This window comes from Carettochelys insculpta, chromosome 19 (assembly GCF_033958435.1).
Source record: "Carettochelys insculpta isolate YL-2023 chromosome 19, ASM3395843v1, whole genome shotgun sequence".
NCBI classification, from domain to species: domain Eukaryota; kingdom Metazoa; phylum Chordata; order Testudines; family Carettochelyidae; genus Carettochelys; species Carettochelys insculpta.
In genome coordinates, this window is record NC_134155.1 from 22,405,703 (window position 1) to 22,420,956 (window position 15,254).

General features: G+C 45.8%; 1 protein-coding gene across 3 annotated transcripts in view; it reads right to left on the minus strand.

Annotated features, from left to right (window-relative positions):
- The window catches only part of TAF15 (TATA-box binding protein associated factor 15), a 36,217-nt gene extending 21,194 nt beyond the window's left edge, over nt 1-15,023 (minus strand). Inside the window, exons 1-5 of one of the 3 annotated variants that reach the window (XR_012648121.1) lie at nt 10,910-11,118; nt 10,676-10,715; nt 3,863-3,914; nt 3,364-3,454; nt 3,171-3,285 (exon numbers count right to left, since the gene is read on the minus strand). Coding sequence is in view for 2 of the 3 variants with exons in the window: in XM_075013790.1 (XP_074869891.1) it covers nt 3,171-3,285; nt 3,364-3,454; nt 3,863-3,914; nt 10,676-10,715; nt 10,910-10,991 (380 nt within the window). In the remaining variant the exon portion in view is untranslated. Of the gene's footprint in view, nt 1-3,170; nt 3,286-3,363; nt 3,455-3,862; nt 3,915-10,675; nt 10,716-10,909; nt 11,119-14,879 lie in introns of those variants that run through there. The other 2 variants (XM_075013791.1, XM_075013790.1) reach the window with 2 other exon arrangements.
- Nucleotides 15,024-15,254: the final 231 nt, after the last annotated feature.

Consider the following 15,254-nt stretch of genomic DNA (forward strand, 5'->3'; position numbering starts at 1 on the left):
ATTTTGTGACTTGGCCTACCTAATTTTTCTCCTACATATGACGTGTTGTTTATATTCATCCTGTGTCATCTAACCTAGTTTTTTACTTTTTACAGATGATTCAAGATCTCCTGTTTAAGACAGGGTAGTCTTGCCATGCTTCCTGTTTTTGCTATGTAATGGAATAGTTTGGTCTTGTTCCCTTAATAAGGTCTCTCTGAAAAAGTGCCAACTCTTTTCACTCGTTTTTCCCCATAGACTTACGCCCTATAGGGTCTTACCTCCTAACTCCGAGTTTGTTAAAGTCTGCCTTATTAAAATGGTGTTATGGTGATACTCACTGTAATATGGTAACATTCTGGTAAGCAGAGAGCTCTGAGGAGTGCATTGTTTGTATAGTGTCTCCTTAAAAGGACAGCTTTAATTGTTTTGTTTTTGATATTTACATGGGAAATATCTGCAACTCTGCTACAACTTCCTAGAGTAAATAAATAGTTAAAACAACAGCAAGGAATGGTCTTTATCCACTTCCTGATTGCTAAATTGTTGTTGAGACAGGCATCAGACCCTAACTGGAGTTTGCTTGCCTAAATCAAGCCTCCCTGAACAGGAGGGAAAAAAAAGCAGGTAATTGGTATTTAAAATCCACAGTGTCCTAGAACTGATTCCTCTTGCAAAGAGCCTTGCAGTGAAAATGGTAGCCCTTACAACAGTCAAATACCTTAATGTCCATGATGTTGTAAGTACACAGAATCTTAGGGGTAGAAGAGACCTCAGGAGGTCATCAACTCCAACCCCCTGCTCATGGGAGGATCAATCCCAACTAAATCATCAGAGCCAAGGCTTTGTCAAACCGGGACTTAAACTCTAGGGATGGAGATTCCACCACCTGTCTAGATAACCCATTCCAGTGCTTCAGCACTCTTCTCATGAAAGAGTTTTCCCAAATATTCAACCTAGACCACCTCCCACCAAAACTTGAGACCACTGCTCCTCATTCTGTCACCTGTCACCACTGAAAATAGCCTCTCTCCATCCTCTTTGTAATCCCCATTCAGGTAGCTGAAGGCTGTTATCAATCCCTCCTTACTCTTCTCCAGACTAAATAAGCCTAAATCCCTCAGCCAAGGGTGGCCAAGCTGCGGTGACACTTCAGAGCAGCGCACCAGGAGCGCAGTCCACCTCCGCGCATGTGCCCCAAAGCTAGGTGGGACAAGTGGGTGGCAGCAATGTGTGGCAGCAGAACCAGCAGCTCTGGTGAGTTGCCAGCATCAAGCCAGAGTGGGAGGAATGGGGGTGGGCAATGAGTTAGAGTTTGGGGCTAGGGATGCCTGGCTCTGTAGGGAGGGGGAGGGAGAGGGCATTAAGCCATGTATTATACATTTATTTTTATCTATCTATATATAGCTATGTGGCTCTTTGTACTCTGATTGGCCACCCCTGCCTCAACCTCTCCTCATAAGTCATGCACTCCAGCCCCCTAATCTGCTGGACTCTGTCCAATGCATCCACCTCCTTTTTGTAATAGGGTAGGGGCCAGAATTGGACACTATACTCCAAACGTGCCTTCAGCAGTGCCAAATAAAGGGAGGGGGAAAAAAATCAGTTCTCTAGCTCCGGTGGAAATGTTCCTACTAATGCACACCAGTATGCTGTTCGCCTTCTTGGCTACAGGCTCACATTGTTGCCTCATGTCCTGCTTCTCATCCACTGTAATGCCCAGGACCTTTTCTGCTGGGCTGCTGCTGAGCTAGTCAGTCCCCAACCTGCTGCAGTGTCTGGGATTCTTATGTCCTAATTGCAGGATTCTGTACTTGTCCTTGTTACACCTTGTCAGATTTCTTTTGGCCCAATATACCAATTTGTCTAGTTCACCCTGGACCCTGTCCCTCTCCTCAGCATACCTAGCTCCTCCCCTAACAGTGTCATCTATGAACTTGCAGAGGGTACAATCCTCTTGTCCAGACTATTAGTGAACATGTTGAACAAAACTGGCCAAAGGATCAACCCTTGGAGGACTCTGCTTGATACTGATCACCAACCAGACATTTAGCAGTTGATTATAACCATATGAGCAACGACCTAACCAGCTTTTTATCCACCTTACAGTCCTTTTATCCAACCCACATTTTAACCTGCTGGCAAGAATATTGTCAGAAACTGTACCAAATGCTTTGCTTTCCCCATATCCACAGAGCCAGGTACTTCATCAGAGAGGGCAATCAGGTTGGTCAGGCATGATTACACAGATTATTTACCTCATTGTATTCAGACTTTTTAAATAACCTTTACTTTAAGCCAAAACTATCCATTGTGTCAACAAGGTAAGCACTAAAGTGGCTATAGAAATAAGGCCAGAGAAGGGGAAAAAAGGGGTTTGCTAGTATGACTAATTCCCCAATAACAAGCAGTCCTGTAGCACCTTAGAGACTAACACATTTATTAGGTCATGAGAAAGACCCACATCTTCAGATGATTGGGGTAGACTTAACAGAAAATCATATTTCCATTTAAAGTATCCAGGGCTGGAAGTTGGAGGATGTTCATAAGGGTTGTCCTAATAACGCTAAATTTTCAGGTAGTATTCCTGTATTGCCTTTAATTAGTGCACACAACAAAATGCATATGGTGGGGCTGGGGACAAGGAGGGTACTGGGGGGTGGAAAGGGGCTCAGGCCTGGGGCAATGGGTTGGACAACAAGAGGGCTCCAGCTCAGGGGTATAGGCTCTGGGGTCAGGCCAGGGATGACAGGTTTGGAGTGAAGAGGGTGCCCTGGAGCTACTGTGAGGAGAGAGGCCTCTCCCCACCTCTCCCTGTTCACAGCAGCACCTGGGATGGAGAGGGAAAGGCACCTCTCCTAACCAAGCAGCTCCAGGCTGGGTTGGGGAGGGCCATCTCAGCAATGGCAAATCCTGGCACTGCGACCACCCCAGCTGCATTCAAGCTGCGGGAGAGGTGCCAGGTTCAGGCACTCTCTCTCCTAGCCCTGACAGGCTGAAGACGGGCAAGGTTTAGGGGTGAGGTGTCCCTCCTCTGGTTGGCACATCCCCACCTTGGTTGGAGTCCTTGAGCACCTACACAACACTAACTAGGCAGCTGCATGGGTGTGCAACTTACAGGGAACTTAGCTAACAGTGCATCTGTGCCAGACTGTGCTTGAAACTGACAAGGATAACTTTTGTTTTCTTACCCTCCTGATGAATCTTTTTGCTGTCCCTGGCTGCTATAAGACTGTTGGCCATAGGAGCTCTGATTTTCATAACTAGAAACATCACCGCATTCCTGTTGTGAAGTGTGTCCATAACCTGAAAATTGAATAGGAGAATTCTTTAGGTAATCAAACCATGAAGAGAGTAGACAGTAAATTTAGCAAACTAGCCAACCTGTTTGACTTTGTCCATAGTTTCCTTGATAACTTCCATAGTTTTGTCCATAAGAGGAACTCTCTCCACTCTGTCCATAGCCAGAACCACCCTGTAATTTGGTTTCAAGCAGAAATGAGATTCATTAGAGAAAATAGTGTCTTTCCTTTTCTAGACTGGAGGTTTGCATCAGTACAGCCCTTTTGCACTGCTTCAGCAAAAACAAAGAAGAATCCTGTGGTACCTTAAAGGCTAACACATTTATTTGGACATACGCTTTCTTGGGCTGGAGCCCATTTTGTCAAATGCCTGAAGTGGAAACTTTAGGTTGTCAGGTGTATGCACACGCACACACACACACGCGTGCGCGCGCAAAGATGGGGATGTTACAGGAGTTCTCATTATTTCTATTCCACTGACGACCAAATCGGGATACTTCCTTATGCAGACAAGGCAACCCAAGAATCATCTTATTCAGAAAAAGAATAACTTAAGAATCACAAGCTGTATTTTCACCCACCTGTGGTGCCTGTCCATAATTTTGGTTGCTTTGACTGCCATATGATGAATAGCTGTAAAATACAGGATTTTTTTAAATAAACATGTATCAATACATAGTCTAAACAAAATTATACAGTACATTATGCTATGTAAACTGCAAATCTCTTGGACCTACTGTGAATCTGGAAATATTTCTATGTTATGGATTTGTTATGTAGGTGTGTGAGTGATGGGCAAAACAGAAAAGCAGAGATATAATAATGGTTGACAAAGATGAAAGATTTAGTATAAAAAATGGAAATTTAAACTCTATTTTGAGTATAAATTAGGGCATTGGGGCTCAGACTTCTTGTAATTTTCCAGAATCACCTATAATGAACTTATCAGGGATGGTTTAGACAGTACTTAGCCCTGCCATTGGGGCAGGGGGCTTGACTCGATGGCCTCCGGAGGTCCCTTCCAGTCCTAGTATTCTAGGATTCTATCACAGCTGCAGACAGAGGAGTTTTAAGAGGGAAAGAAAGAAATCCCACTGGTGAGGAGGCGGTCCAGTGAGCATACTAGTGTTTGGTCAGAGTGTCTGACTGCTTAAATTTTGAATTCTGATTGCAGGCGATTTCGGTTTCAGTTACTGTGGCAGTCGGAATTGTGTGTCTGGGAGGGACAGATCCTTTGTTCCCTTGATCAGCCTCAGGATGAGCATTCCCCTGTGTCTTACGAAAGACAAGGCCTGACATAGGTTTGCAGGCTTTAAAAAGCCAGAGGTAGAACCACCAAGAGAGTGAAGCATACCGGGGCTGAACACGGGATTTTTAAGAGGGAGTGTGACAGGGGGGTTCCACTATGGTTAGGAAGACCCGCAACACCTGTGCCAGCACTGCTCCCATCTCCTCCTCTTGCGCCTGTAGTTAGACCTCCTGACCAGGGATGCCTCCACCCAAAACCTGGTGTGGTTTTGCAGGGACTGTGAATTGCAATTCCCAATTATTGAAGCCCAGGTTGTTTTGGTGGGGAGAGAAGACACCATCCCTTGTGGAAGGTGTCTTCTGGTGAAATCTTTCAGGATGCAGGTGGGAGAGCTACAGGAGGTGGTGGCTAGGCTAAGGAGTATCCACATCCACCAGCAATTCCTGGACAGCATTCACGCAGAGACAGCTGAGGTTAAGACAGCTGTCCCGCCACAAAGACTGACACACTATTGGTGGAGGAGATGGCTCGGGGCGGGGAGACGACACACGACACTAGCAGCTGGTCACTTCTGGCAGGAGGCAGCGCTCCACTTCTGCTCCCAACCCTCCCACTGTGGTACTGGGAAACCGTTATGCCATTTTGGATACAAGAGATAAGGAATCACCCCTCACAGCAGAAGCAGAGAAGCCTTGCACCGCCAAGCCTGGGAGGTCTGCTGTCACCTATGAGGAGGAAATGTAGGGTAGTGGTTGTCAGAGACTCTGACGGGGACAAAAGCACCTATCTGTTGCCCTGACATGCTCTTTTGGGAAGCATGCTGCCTGCCAGGAGCCCGTATCCAAGAGGTTACAGAGGCGTTGTCACGGATTATCCAGCCTGCTCACTACCACCAGATGCTATTCATCCATGTGGGCGCGAATGATACTGCAAGGTGTAACCTTGAGCAGATGAAGCGTGAGTACAGGTGAAGGAGCTGGGAGCAGAGGTGTTCTCCTCAATCCTTCCTGTAAAAGGCTGGGGCCCCAGCAGAGACAGGTGCATCCTGGAGGTGAATGCTTGGCTGAGAGGATGGTGTTGCCAGGAGCGCATTGGCTTCCTTGACCATGGAATGCTATTCCAAGAAGGACTGCTAAGTAGGGATGGAGTTCACCTTTCAGGGAATGGGAAAGCTGTATTTGGATTAAGATCAGCTAACTTAGCGAGAAAAGCTTTAAACTAAGTTTGATGGGAACAGGTGACCGAAGCCCACGGGTAAGTAAAAAACATGGAGACCAGGGAGTTGAGTTGAAAATGGGAGGGATTATGGGCTATAATAGCAGAGAAAAAAAGAGGGACTAGGCAGAACTAGGAGGCAAAAGCAATCAATATCTTAGATGCCTGTATAAACACGCAATTAGTATGGGTAATAAGCAGGAAGAACTTGAAGTCCTAATAAATACAACTGACATAATTGGTATCAGAGACTTGGAGGGATAAAACACGGCTGGAATATTGGTATAGTAGGGTACAGCTTACTCAGGAAGAATAGGCAGGGCTAACAGGGGCAAGGTGTTGCCTTATGTATTAAAATGTGCACACCTGGACTGAGGTGGAGACGGATGCAGGAGACAGATGCATTGCAAGTTTCTGGGTTAGTTTAAAAGGGGGTAAAAAACATGGGTGATGCCATGCTAGGGTCTACTACAGACCATCTAGCCAGCTGGAAGAGATTCACAAGGCTTCTTCTAAGCAACTAACAAAATCATCCAAAGTATGGATTTGGTGGTGATGGGGGACTTCAACTATCCAGACATATGTTGGGAAACTAACAACGAGGCACAGAATATCCAGAAAGCTCTTGGACTACATTGGACAATTTTTTTATTTCAGAAGGTGGAAAAAAAACTACGGGGGCGAGGGGAGGGAAGCAGTTCTAGATCTGATTTTAACAAATGGGGCTACGTCTACACTAGCCAAAAACTTCGAAATGGCCATGTAAATGGCCATTTCGAAGTTTAGTAATGAAGCACTGAAATACATATTCAGCGCCTCATTAGCATGTGGGCGGCCGCGGCACTTCGAAATTGACGTGGCTCGTCCAGACGGGGCTCCTTTGCGAAAGGACCCCAGCTACTTCAAAGTCCCCTTATTCCTATGAGCAGATAGAAATAAGGGGACTTCAAAGTAGCTGGGGTCCTTTCGAAAAGGAGCCCCGTCTGGACGAGCCGCGTCAATTGCGAAGTGCTGCGGCCACCCACATGCTAATAAGGCACTGAATATGTATTTCAGCGCTTCACTAGTAAACTTCGAAATGGCCATTTTGAAGTTTTTGGTTAGTGTAGACATGGCCAGGGAGGAACTGGTTGAGAATTTGAAAGTGGAAGGTAGCCTGGGAAAAAAAGTGACCATGAAATCGGAATCCATGATTTTAAGAAATGGTAAAAGGGAGAACAGCAAAACAGAGACAACAGATTTCAGGAAGGCAGATTTTGGTAAACTCAGTACTATAATTAAGGTCCCATGGGAAGCAAGGCTAAGAGGAAAGACACCTGAAGAGAGGTGGCAGTTTTTCAAAGGGGCATTATTAAGGGCCCACAAGCAAGCTGTACTGACGCGTAGGAAGGATGGAAAGTATGGCAAAAGACTGCCTAGGCTTAGCCAGGAGATCTTGCAGGATCTTAAAATCAAAAAGAAGTCATATAAAAAGTGGAAATGAGGAGAAATTATAAAGGATGAATATAAGCAAACAACACACATATGCAAGGGAAAGACTGGAAAGGCAAAAGGCACAAAACGAGCTCAAACTAGGCAGAAACATAAAGGGTAACCAGATGATATTCTATAAATATATTAGAAGCAAGAGGAAGGACAGGGTAGGTCCACTGGTCAGTGAGGAAGGAGAAATAGTATCAGGAAACTTGGAAATCGCTGAGGTGCTTAAAGACTTCTTTGTTTTAGTCTTCACCAAGAAGGCTGATGAAGAAATGCCCAACATGGTAAATGCTAGTGGGAAGGGGGTAGGTTTAGAAAATAAAACAAAAAAAAAGTTAAAAATTACTTTGAAAAATTAGATGCCTGCAAGCCACCAGGGCCTGATGAAATGTATCCTAGAATACTCAAAGAGCTGATAGAGGAAAACAAAAAGCAGTCAAGTAGCACTTTAAAGACTAGCAAAATAGTTTATTAGGTGAGCTTTCGTGGGACAGACCCACTTCCTCAGACCACTGGTATGGCTATGGTCTGAGGAAGTGGGTCTGTCCCACGAAAGCTCACCTAATAAACTATTTTGCTAGTCTTTAAAGTGCTACTTGACTACTTTTTGTTTTGATAGTGTATAGACTAGCACGGCTTCCTCTCTGTTACTGATAGAGGAAGTATCAGAACATTTAGCTACCATCTGTGGAAGTCAGGAGAGATTCCAGAACACTGGAAAAGGGCAAATATGGTGCCCATCTATAAAAAGGGAAAAAAGAACAACCCAGAAAACTACAGACCACTCAATTTAACTTCTGTGCAGAAAAAATAATGGAGTGAGTAATTAAGGATTTCATCTGCAAACATCTGGAAGCAAATAAAGTAACAGCCAGCATGGATTTGTGAAGAACAAATCTTGCCAGACTAACCTGATAGCTTTCTTTGAGAGGATAACAAGTCTTATGGATAAGGGAGATGTGGTGGATGTGCTACACCCAGACTTTAGTAAGGCATTTGATATGGTCTCATGTGAACTTCTTATCAGTAAACTAGGCAAATACAACTTGGATGGGGCTGCTATAAGGTGGGTGCATAACTGGCTGGATAACCGTTCTCAGAGTAGTTATTAATGGTTTGCAGTCATGCTGGAAGGGCACAAGTAGGGTTTGCAGAGGTCTGTTTTGGGACCGGTTCTATTCAACATCTTCATCAACGATTTAGGTATTGGCATAGAGAGTATGCTTATTAAGTTCGCAGACGATACCAAACTGGGAAGAGCTGCAACTGCTTTGGAGTTTAGGGTCAGAATTCAAAATGATCTAGACAAACTGGAGAAATGGTCTGTTGCAAACAGGATGAAGTTTAATAAGGACAAATGCAAAGTACTCCACAAAGGAAGAAAGAAATCAGCTCCATACATACAGAATGGAAAGTGACTGTCTAGGAAGGAGTACTGCGGAAAGGGATATAGGGGTCGTAGTGGACAAGCAGCTAAATATGAGTTAAGTGTGATGCAGCTGCAAAAAAAAAAAAGCAAACATGTTTCTGGGGTACATTAAAATGAATGATGAGAGTAAGACACATGAAGTCATTCTTCCACTCATTAGCCCTCAATTGGAAGAGTGTGTCCAGTTCTGGGCACCACATTTCAAGAGAGATGTGGAGAAACTGGAGAAGGTCCAGAAAGGAGCAGTAAGAACGATTAAAAGCCTAGAGAACATGAGCTATGAGGGAAGACTGAAATAACTGAGCTTGTTTAGTTTACAAGAGAGAGAAGACAGAGGGAACATGATAGTAGTTTTCAAGTACAGTAAGGAGGAGGGAGAAAAACTGTTCTCCTTGGCCTCCGAGAATATGACAAGGAACAACAGGCTTAAACTGCAGCACGGGAGGTTTCCGTTGGACATTAGGAAAAACATCCTAATTGTCAGGGTGGTTAAAAACACTGGAATAAATTGCCTAAGGAGGCAATGGACTCTCCATCACTGAAGATATTTAAGAGAAGGTTAGACAGAAACCTATCGGGGATGGTCTAGATAGTGCTTGGTCTTGCTGTGAGGGCAAGGGACTGGACTTTACCTCTCGAGGTCCCTTCCAGGCTAGTGTCCTATGATTGCAGGAATCCAATTGTTTAAATATTGAAGAATGTCAAAAGGTCAAATCCAAAAAGCAAACACACAGTCCAAGATTTTAAGTCAATTGCCTTTTAATCAATCACTGCCCATGAAAAGCTGCACCAGCTTCAGACTATATTTACTTAATATTGTACCACTTTACTGAATCCATCATGAATTTCACAGAAAAGTTATGAACTAAAATCAGGTAATGTTCAGCTTCGCATGACACACATCACCACAATCTAACACTATCAGTGTTAAACACCATCACTAACAGTCAGGTGTTTCTGTTGATTTGAAGACTGTATAATACTGTGTAAATTCTAGAATTAAAGTTAATTTCTACAATGTACATTAACCCAAATTATAGTTCATTTTTCCGACTTCAGTACAAAACTTAAATATCAATTCTATGTGATGAAAATGGAAGGTAACTGGATGTACATGGGGACAGCCCCAGCAAAGTCACTAAAATAGTATGCGTACATAAAAGGTCTGACTGTGAAGACCCAATTATATAACTGGGGGTTTGCTGTTATAGCACAAAGAACCAGACACTGTATTTGTAGCAGCAGAGACTCAAACCTCTATAAGTAGTTAGATGAGTCATTTTGGAAATGAAAAAGTCTGAGTGTGCCACTTCTCCAATAATAAAAACATACAAGTGATTATGAAGCAGCCCTATAAAGGTAAAAGCATGGGATAGATTGGAAAATACCTCTAGATATTTTGTGAATCAGTTTTTAAATGTCCTGAGGTATGAATGTATCAGCTTTAGACAGCACAAAGGCATGTTCTAAATTCTTTAAACTTGTTTTGTTTATTAGTTACAAGTGTTCATAAGGGAAAGAAAGTATACAGGCTTGAAGTAGTAAGTCTAGCATTAGTGCTGCACTGCTGCAAGCATGCAGGGCAATAAATCACATTCTGGTGTGGAGAACCATGACTCTGGGCAACGTGCATGAAGAAAATTTACCTTACTTTACACTTTCAACAACATGTTTTGCCCAAAGTTAACTACTTATCTCTGACTACCCCACAAACTGCTTAAGAAAGTAACCAAAAGAGAAAAATATTTCTGGATATAGAAGACATCCACACAAACTTTCAAAAATACTTTATATGTTAGTCACTGTCACTTCGATTTAAGCCTATTTACTTTGCCTCATGAACATTTGTAATCAACTGTATATTCTTGCAAATCATCATAAGGGTGTGCATGTCACAATCTGTATCTGAAGCTCCTGACAACATCAAGCCCACAGGCATCAAATCTCCTGAGGAATTTCCTGAATGTCTCCCTTTTTGGTGGATCCATACAACAACTGGCAGCATTAAAAAGGCATACATACCTCTGCTGCTGACCCCCTGATTGATTGTAACGTCCAGAATCTATTCAAAAAGAGAAGATTTTAGCAGGCAGCACTGAACACTTCCAATTTACTCAACTGTATCCTAACTGGTAGAGCACCTAAGAATGTGTCTATACCATCAAGCTGCGTCAAGGAAACCAAGGTTGATTTCTGTGTATTGACAATAGCAAAGTTGCCAATGCATGTTCACACTTGCCCCTTCTGTTGACAGACCGTGTTCACACTTGAAGCTTCCCAGTTGACAGCAGAAGCAACACACTGTGCGTATGTATCCCACAGCGCCTGGCAACACCATCTGTCACACGGTGGTGAGGGACTGCAGAACAGAGCACAGGGCATATTGGGACTGTGCAGAACATCCTGTCAGGCACCGCTTTGTCCAGGGTGATCTGGCGCCCTTAGTGCCTCTCCTCCGCAACTGCCATCCTTTGCAGTGCACTCCAGTATCTGCAACAAGGAGGAATGGATCCCACATGCTCTATGAACTACCGTGAGGATATCACACATGGCAGTACAAATCATCTTGAAACTACTGACAGAGGAGAAGACTCGGAAACCCAAGTGTGTAAGATATTGATAGTAGCAACCGGTTATTGCATTTGGCAATTACAGAGCAGTTGTACAGTGTAGAGCAGCACTTTTAGACTAAGGAATCCAGCACTGATTGGTAGGACTGCATAAAGGTGCAGGTTTGGGATGAAGATCAGAGGCTACAGAACCTTAGGATATGTAAAGCAACCTTTCAGGATCTCCGTGCTGAGCTAGCTCCTGATCTGCAGGGCAAGGACACCATAATGAGAGCTGCCATCTTTATGGAGATGCATGTGGCAATTGTGAGGAAGCTGATGACTCCTGACTGCTATCAGGCAGCTGTAAGTCAATTTGGAAGGGGAAGGCTACAGGAGTGGGCAGGGCAATAAGTGACACTGCAACAGAGGGCAGAGACTCTGGGGAAAAGTGCACAATGTGTTAGCTGGTTTTGTAGACATGGGATTTCCCAACTGGAGAGGGGAGGGAGGGGACAGACAGATGGCAAACATATTCCTATTTTAGTTCCAGCCCACCTTCTCCCTGAATGCTTCAACAGGAAGGGATACCTCTCAGTGGTACTGCAGACACCTGTGGATAACCACGGGCATTTCACAGCCCTCAATCTAGGACAGTCTGGAAAGGTGCATGACAAAACTTCAGGAACACTGGCCTATACACAAAGCTGCAGACAGACTTTCTTCCCAGACTTCGGGATCACAGTGGGTGACGTGGAAATGCCCCTTGTGATCTGAGGAGACCCAGCTTACGCTCCCTCCCTTGCCACCACCCCCCCACAGCCCTGACTCATGAAACCATATATGGTGTACATGGACAGCAGTAAAGGGTGTCTTAGGCTGAACAGCTTCCTTGTGGCAGCAAGTAAGATAGGTAACCAACCTCAGAGCTCCTCCCCTCCTCCAGATCTTCTGCCTTGACTTCTGCCCTCCCCTACAGAACCCCAGCTCTGACTCCTGCAACTCACCCATGCATCCCCAGCCCTTCCCCACAAACACCCAGCTCCTTGCCCTAGCTACTGCAGCTCCCACCTCACCCTACCAACCCTGACAGTATGAGCCCACACTGTGGAAGACAGCAGATGAGAACATGACAGGCACTTCTAACAAGCTGTAACCCCTTCAGTGTAGGCATTTATTTTTACCTATCTTCATTATAATGCAGTATGTGGTTTTCATGGGAGCTCAATCAACTTCATGCTATTCTGAATATTTGCATTGCATAGTTGTGACAGATTGACACTGAACTCACTTAAATCTGACAATTTTTACCAGGTGTCCTGTATTTGGCACAGGGAAATATGGTCAGCCTCATCCTCACCACTCTGCAGGAGATAAGTCTCCGATGGCTGGGGAGGCAGAAGGTGACCCAGTGCAGGGCTTCTCCCTCTCCCCAGGATGGATGGTGCTGACTGCTCCTCAGTACTAGGCTCACACGAGAGCACAAACTGACAAGGAGATCATGCGATCAGCTCACCACCCTGGATTCATGACACCAGCCAGACACACCAGATTCACTCTGCCTTGGCTTTCTCCACTGTCTCTATGCAGTTCTTTGCCTCTGTAAGTGTATGGGTGCAGGAGGGTATGAGTGTATGTGGGTGTGTGCTTGAAAGCTAGTTTTCAGTTTTCCTTTAATCCAACTGTGGCATTTAATAAACCACGTATGAATGGAACCCTGGATTTGTCTTTAGTAAAAATAAGGTAACAATTTAAATTGTCTTGATCCTAAAAATCAATCCATACTGATTCAAGTACAAATATTTTCTAGTATTTTGGAGAGCTTGGATGATTATTTTGAGTTACTATATGCACTAAAAACTTGTCAGAAGTCCTCTTGAGCTTTGGCTAGGACACAGGTGGTGCCTGTTAGTAAAGCAGCTTCCACAGGAGACTTAATATAGAACATTTAACAGTTTTAAACCATCTTTCTCTTAATAGGATAAAAGAATTTGCAATGCACATTTCAGTTCTGTATTGGATTCAAGTTACTTGAATTAGAGCAGCTGAGACAGCTCTACTTCTAAGTTCTCTCTCTTTCTACAGGAACTATAAGCACCACAGTGAGAACAAAAATGGAAAAACTTTCTCATATTCCAAACTGATAAACCTTGTCAGGAGTGGGGAGAAAACATCTGCAACTTTCCAGCCAAGTTTCACTCACCTGGTGGGAGAGAGAGCCATATGATTCCAAACTAATTTTTAGGCCACTTTTAAAGTTTTCTCTTTGTGGCAAAAGATTGTGTTCTATGTATATCCATGAGACATTTAACATCTTATGCCTTTCTCATCCATTTTCTGTTACCCAAAATGTCATAATTTGATGCAGCACTGTAACAGCTCAACCCTGACAACATAACTTTGGCCTGGGCAACACCTGCAACCACAGGAATTCTCTCCTCCCCCTCAACTAACACTGCTTCAGAGCTTAAAATAGGTTTGATTTTTTATAATTAAGTAAAAGCAGCAATTTTTTAATTTTCAAATTGCCTCCCTGTCCCATAGGCATATCTACATACCACTCTAAGTACCAGTAGTCAGGAATCAAAGACACCTGCATGTTGAAGGATACACAGGGATAGGTGTGTTCTCAAGGAAGCCCCATGGAGATGGGCTGATAACACAAAAGGAGGCCCTTCCTAACTGCCTGAGAGAAAGGAGCCCCAAGGAAGCCAAGGGGAATGTACACACACACCTGGGATGGTGGGACTAGGGATGCTCCAATACGCCCCCCCCCGCAACCCCCATCCCCAGAAGAGAGACAACACATATACTGAGAGGGAGGAGCTGCTTCAATGTTACTCTAGGGAAGGACACACAAACACACCATCCAGAGGGAACAGGCCCAGGGAGCAGTAGGGGGACACACACTCCAGACAGAGGAGACAGCCCCATGCAGAGTAGGTGGAGGAAAGGGATAAACCCCCCTGCGACAGAAGAGGCAGCTCCGGGGAGGGAAAGGGACAGAGACACTCACTCCTTCTCCCCCATCCTCCAGAGGGAGCAGAAACACACATACACACACTCACAGAGGGGGCAGCCCCAGGAAGGGGGAAAAAACGACACCCACTTACTCTCTGGACAGAGGAAGAAGTGGGGGAGAAAAAAAAGGAGACACCCCCCCCACCTGGACAAAGGGAGCAGCCCCAGGGGGGCCAAAGAGGAGGCACACCCCAGGCAGGAGCAGCAGCCCCGGGGGGGGGCCATAGGGAGACACACACCCTGGACAGAGGGGGCCACGCCAGATGAGGGAGAGAGAGACTGAAACGCCCACAGACCTGTGAGTCAGTCCCGGGTGGGGAAGAGGCAGGCAGAAGCAGACGCACCCCACTCAAAGGGGGCAGCTTCAGGTGCGGGAGGGAGGGACGGACACACACAGCTATGTGGCAGCCCCGGGCGAGGGAGGAGGGGACACACACCCAGACAGAGGGGGCAGGCCCAGGTGGGGGAGGGACACACAGACCTGGGTCAGCCCCGGGAAGAAGAGACAATCACGCCCACGCCCCGCACAGAGGGCGCAGTCCCGAGCACAGACAGACGCCTGGGGGCAGGGGACTGGGCTGCCCCAACACTCCCCAGAGGGGAGACGAGAGCCCGGCTAGGGCGCCGCAGTGTGTCCAATATGGCGCAGGACTCACCCGATGCCATCCTGGCGCGCGCCAGCGAAGACGGTGGCCGACAACCAAGCGCCGAGCCGCCCGCGCGCGCACGGGCGGCACAACCCTCACGTCGACTGCGGGCCCGCTCCGCCAATCCGCAAACGCGGCGCCTACCACCCGGCCGCACCGGGGAGGGGGAAGACAGGAGAGTCCGGAGAAAGGGAGTTGAATGTACCAATGAGTTGCTATCGGGCGGGGGCAGCGGCGCGCGCTACCACTGTGCGGTGGCGTCACGGCGTGAGCGGTTGCAAATGGCCTGTACCGATACGCCAGGGGGCTTTGGATTCCACCATGATGACGCTGTTCTGGGGAGAGGCCCATACTCACCTGAGGGAGGTGCATGCGTGGTGTGGT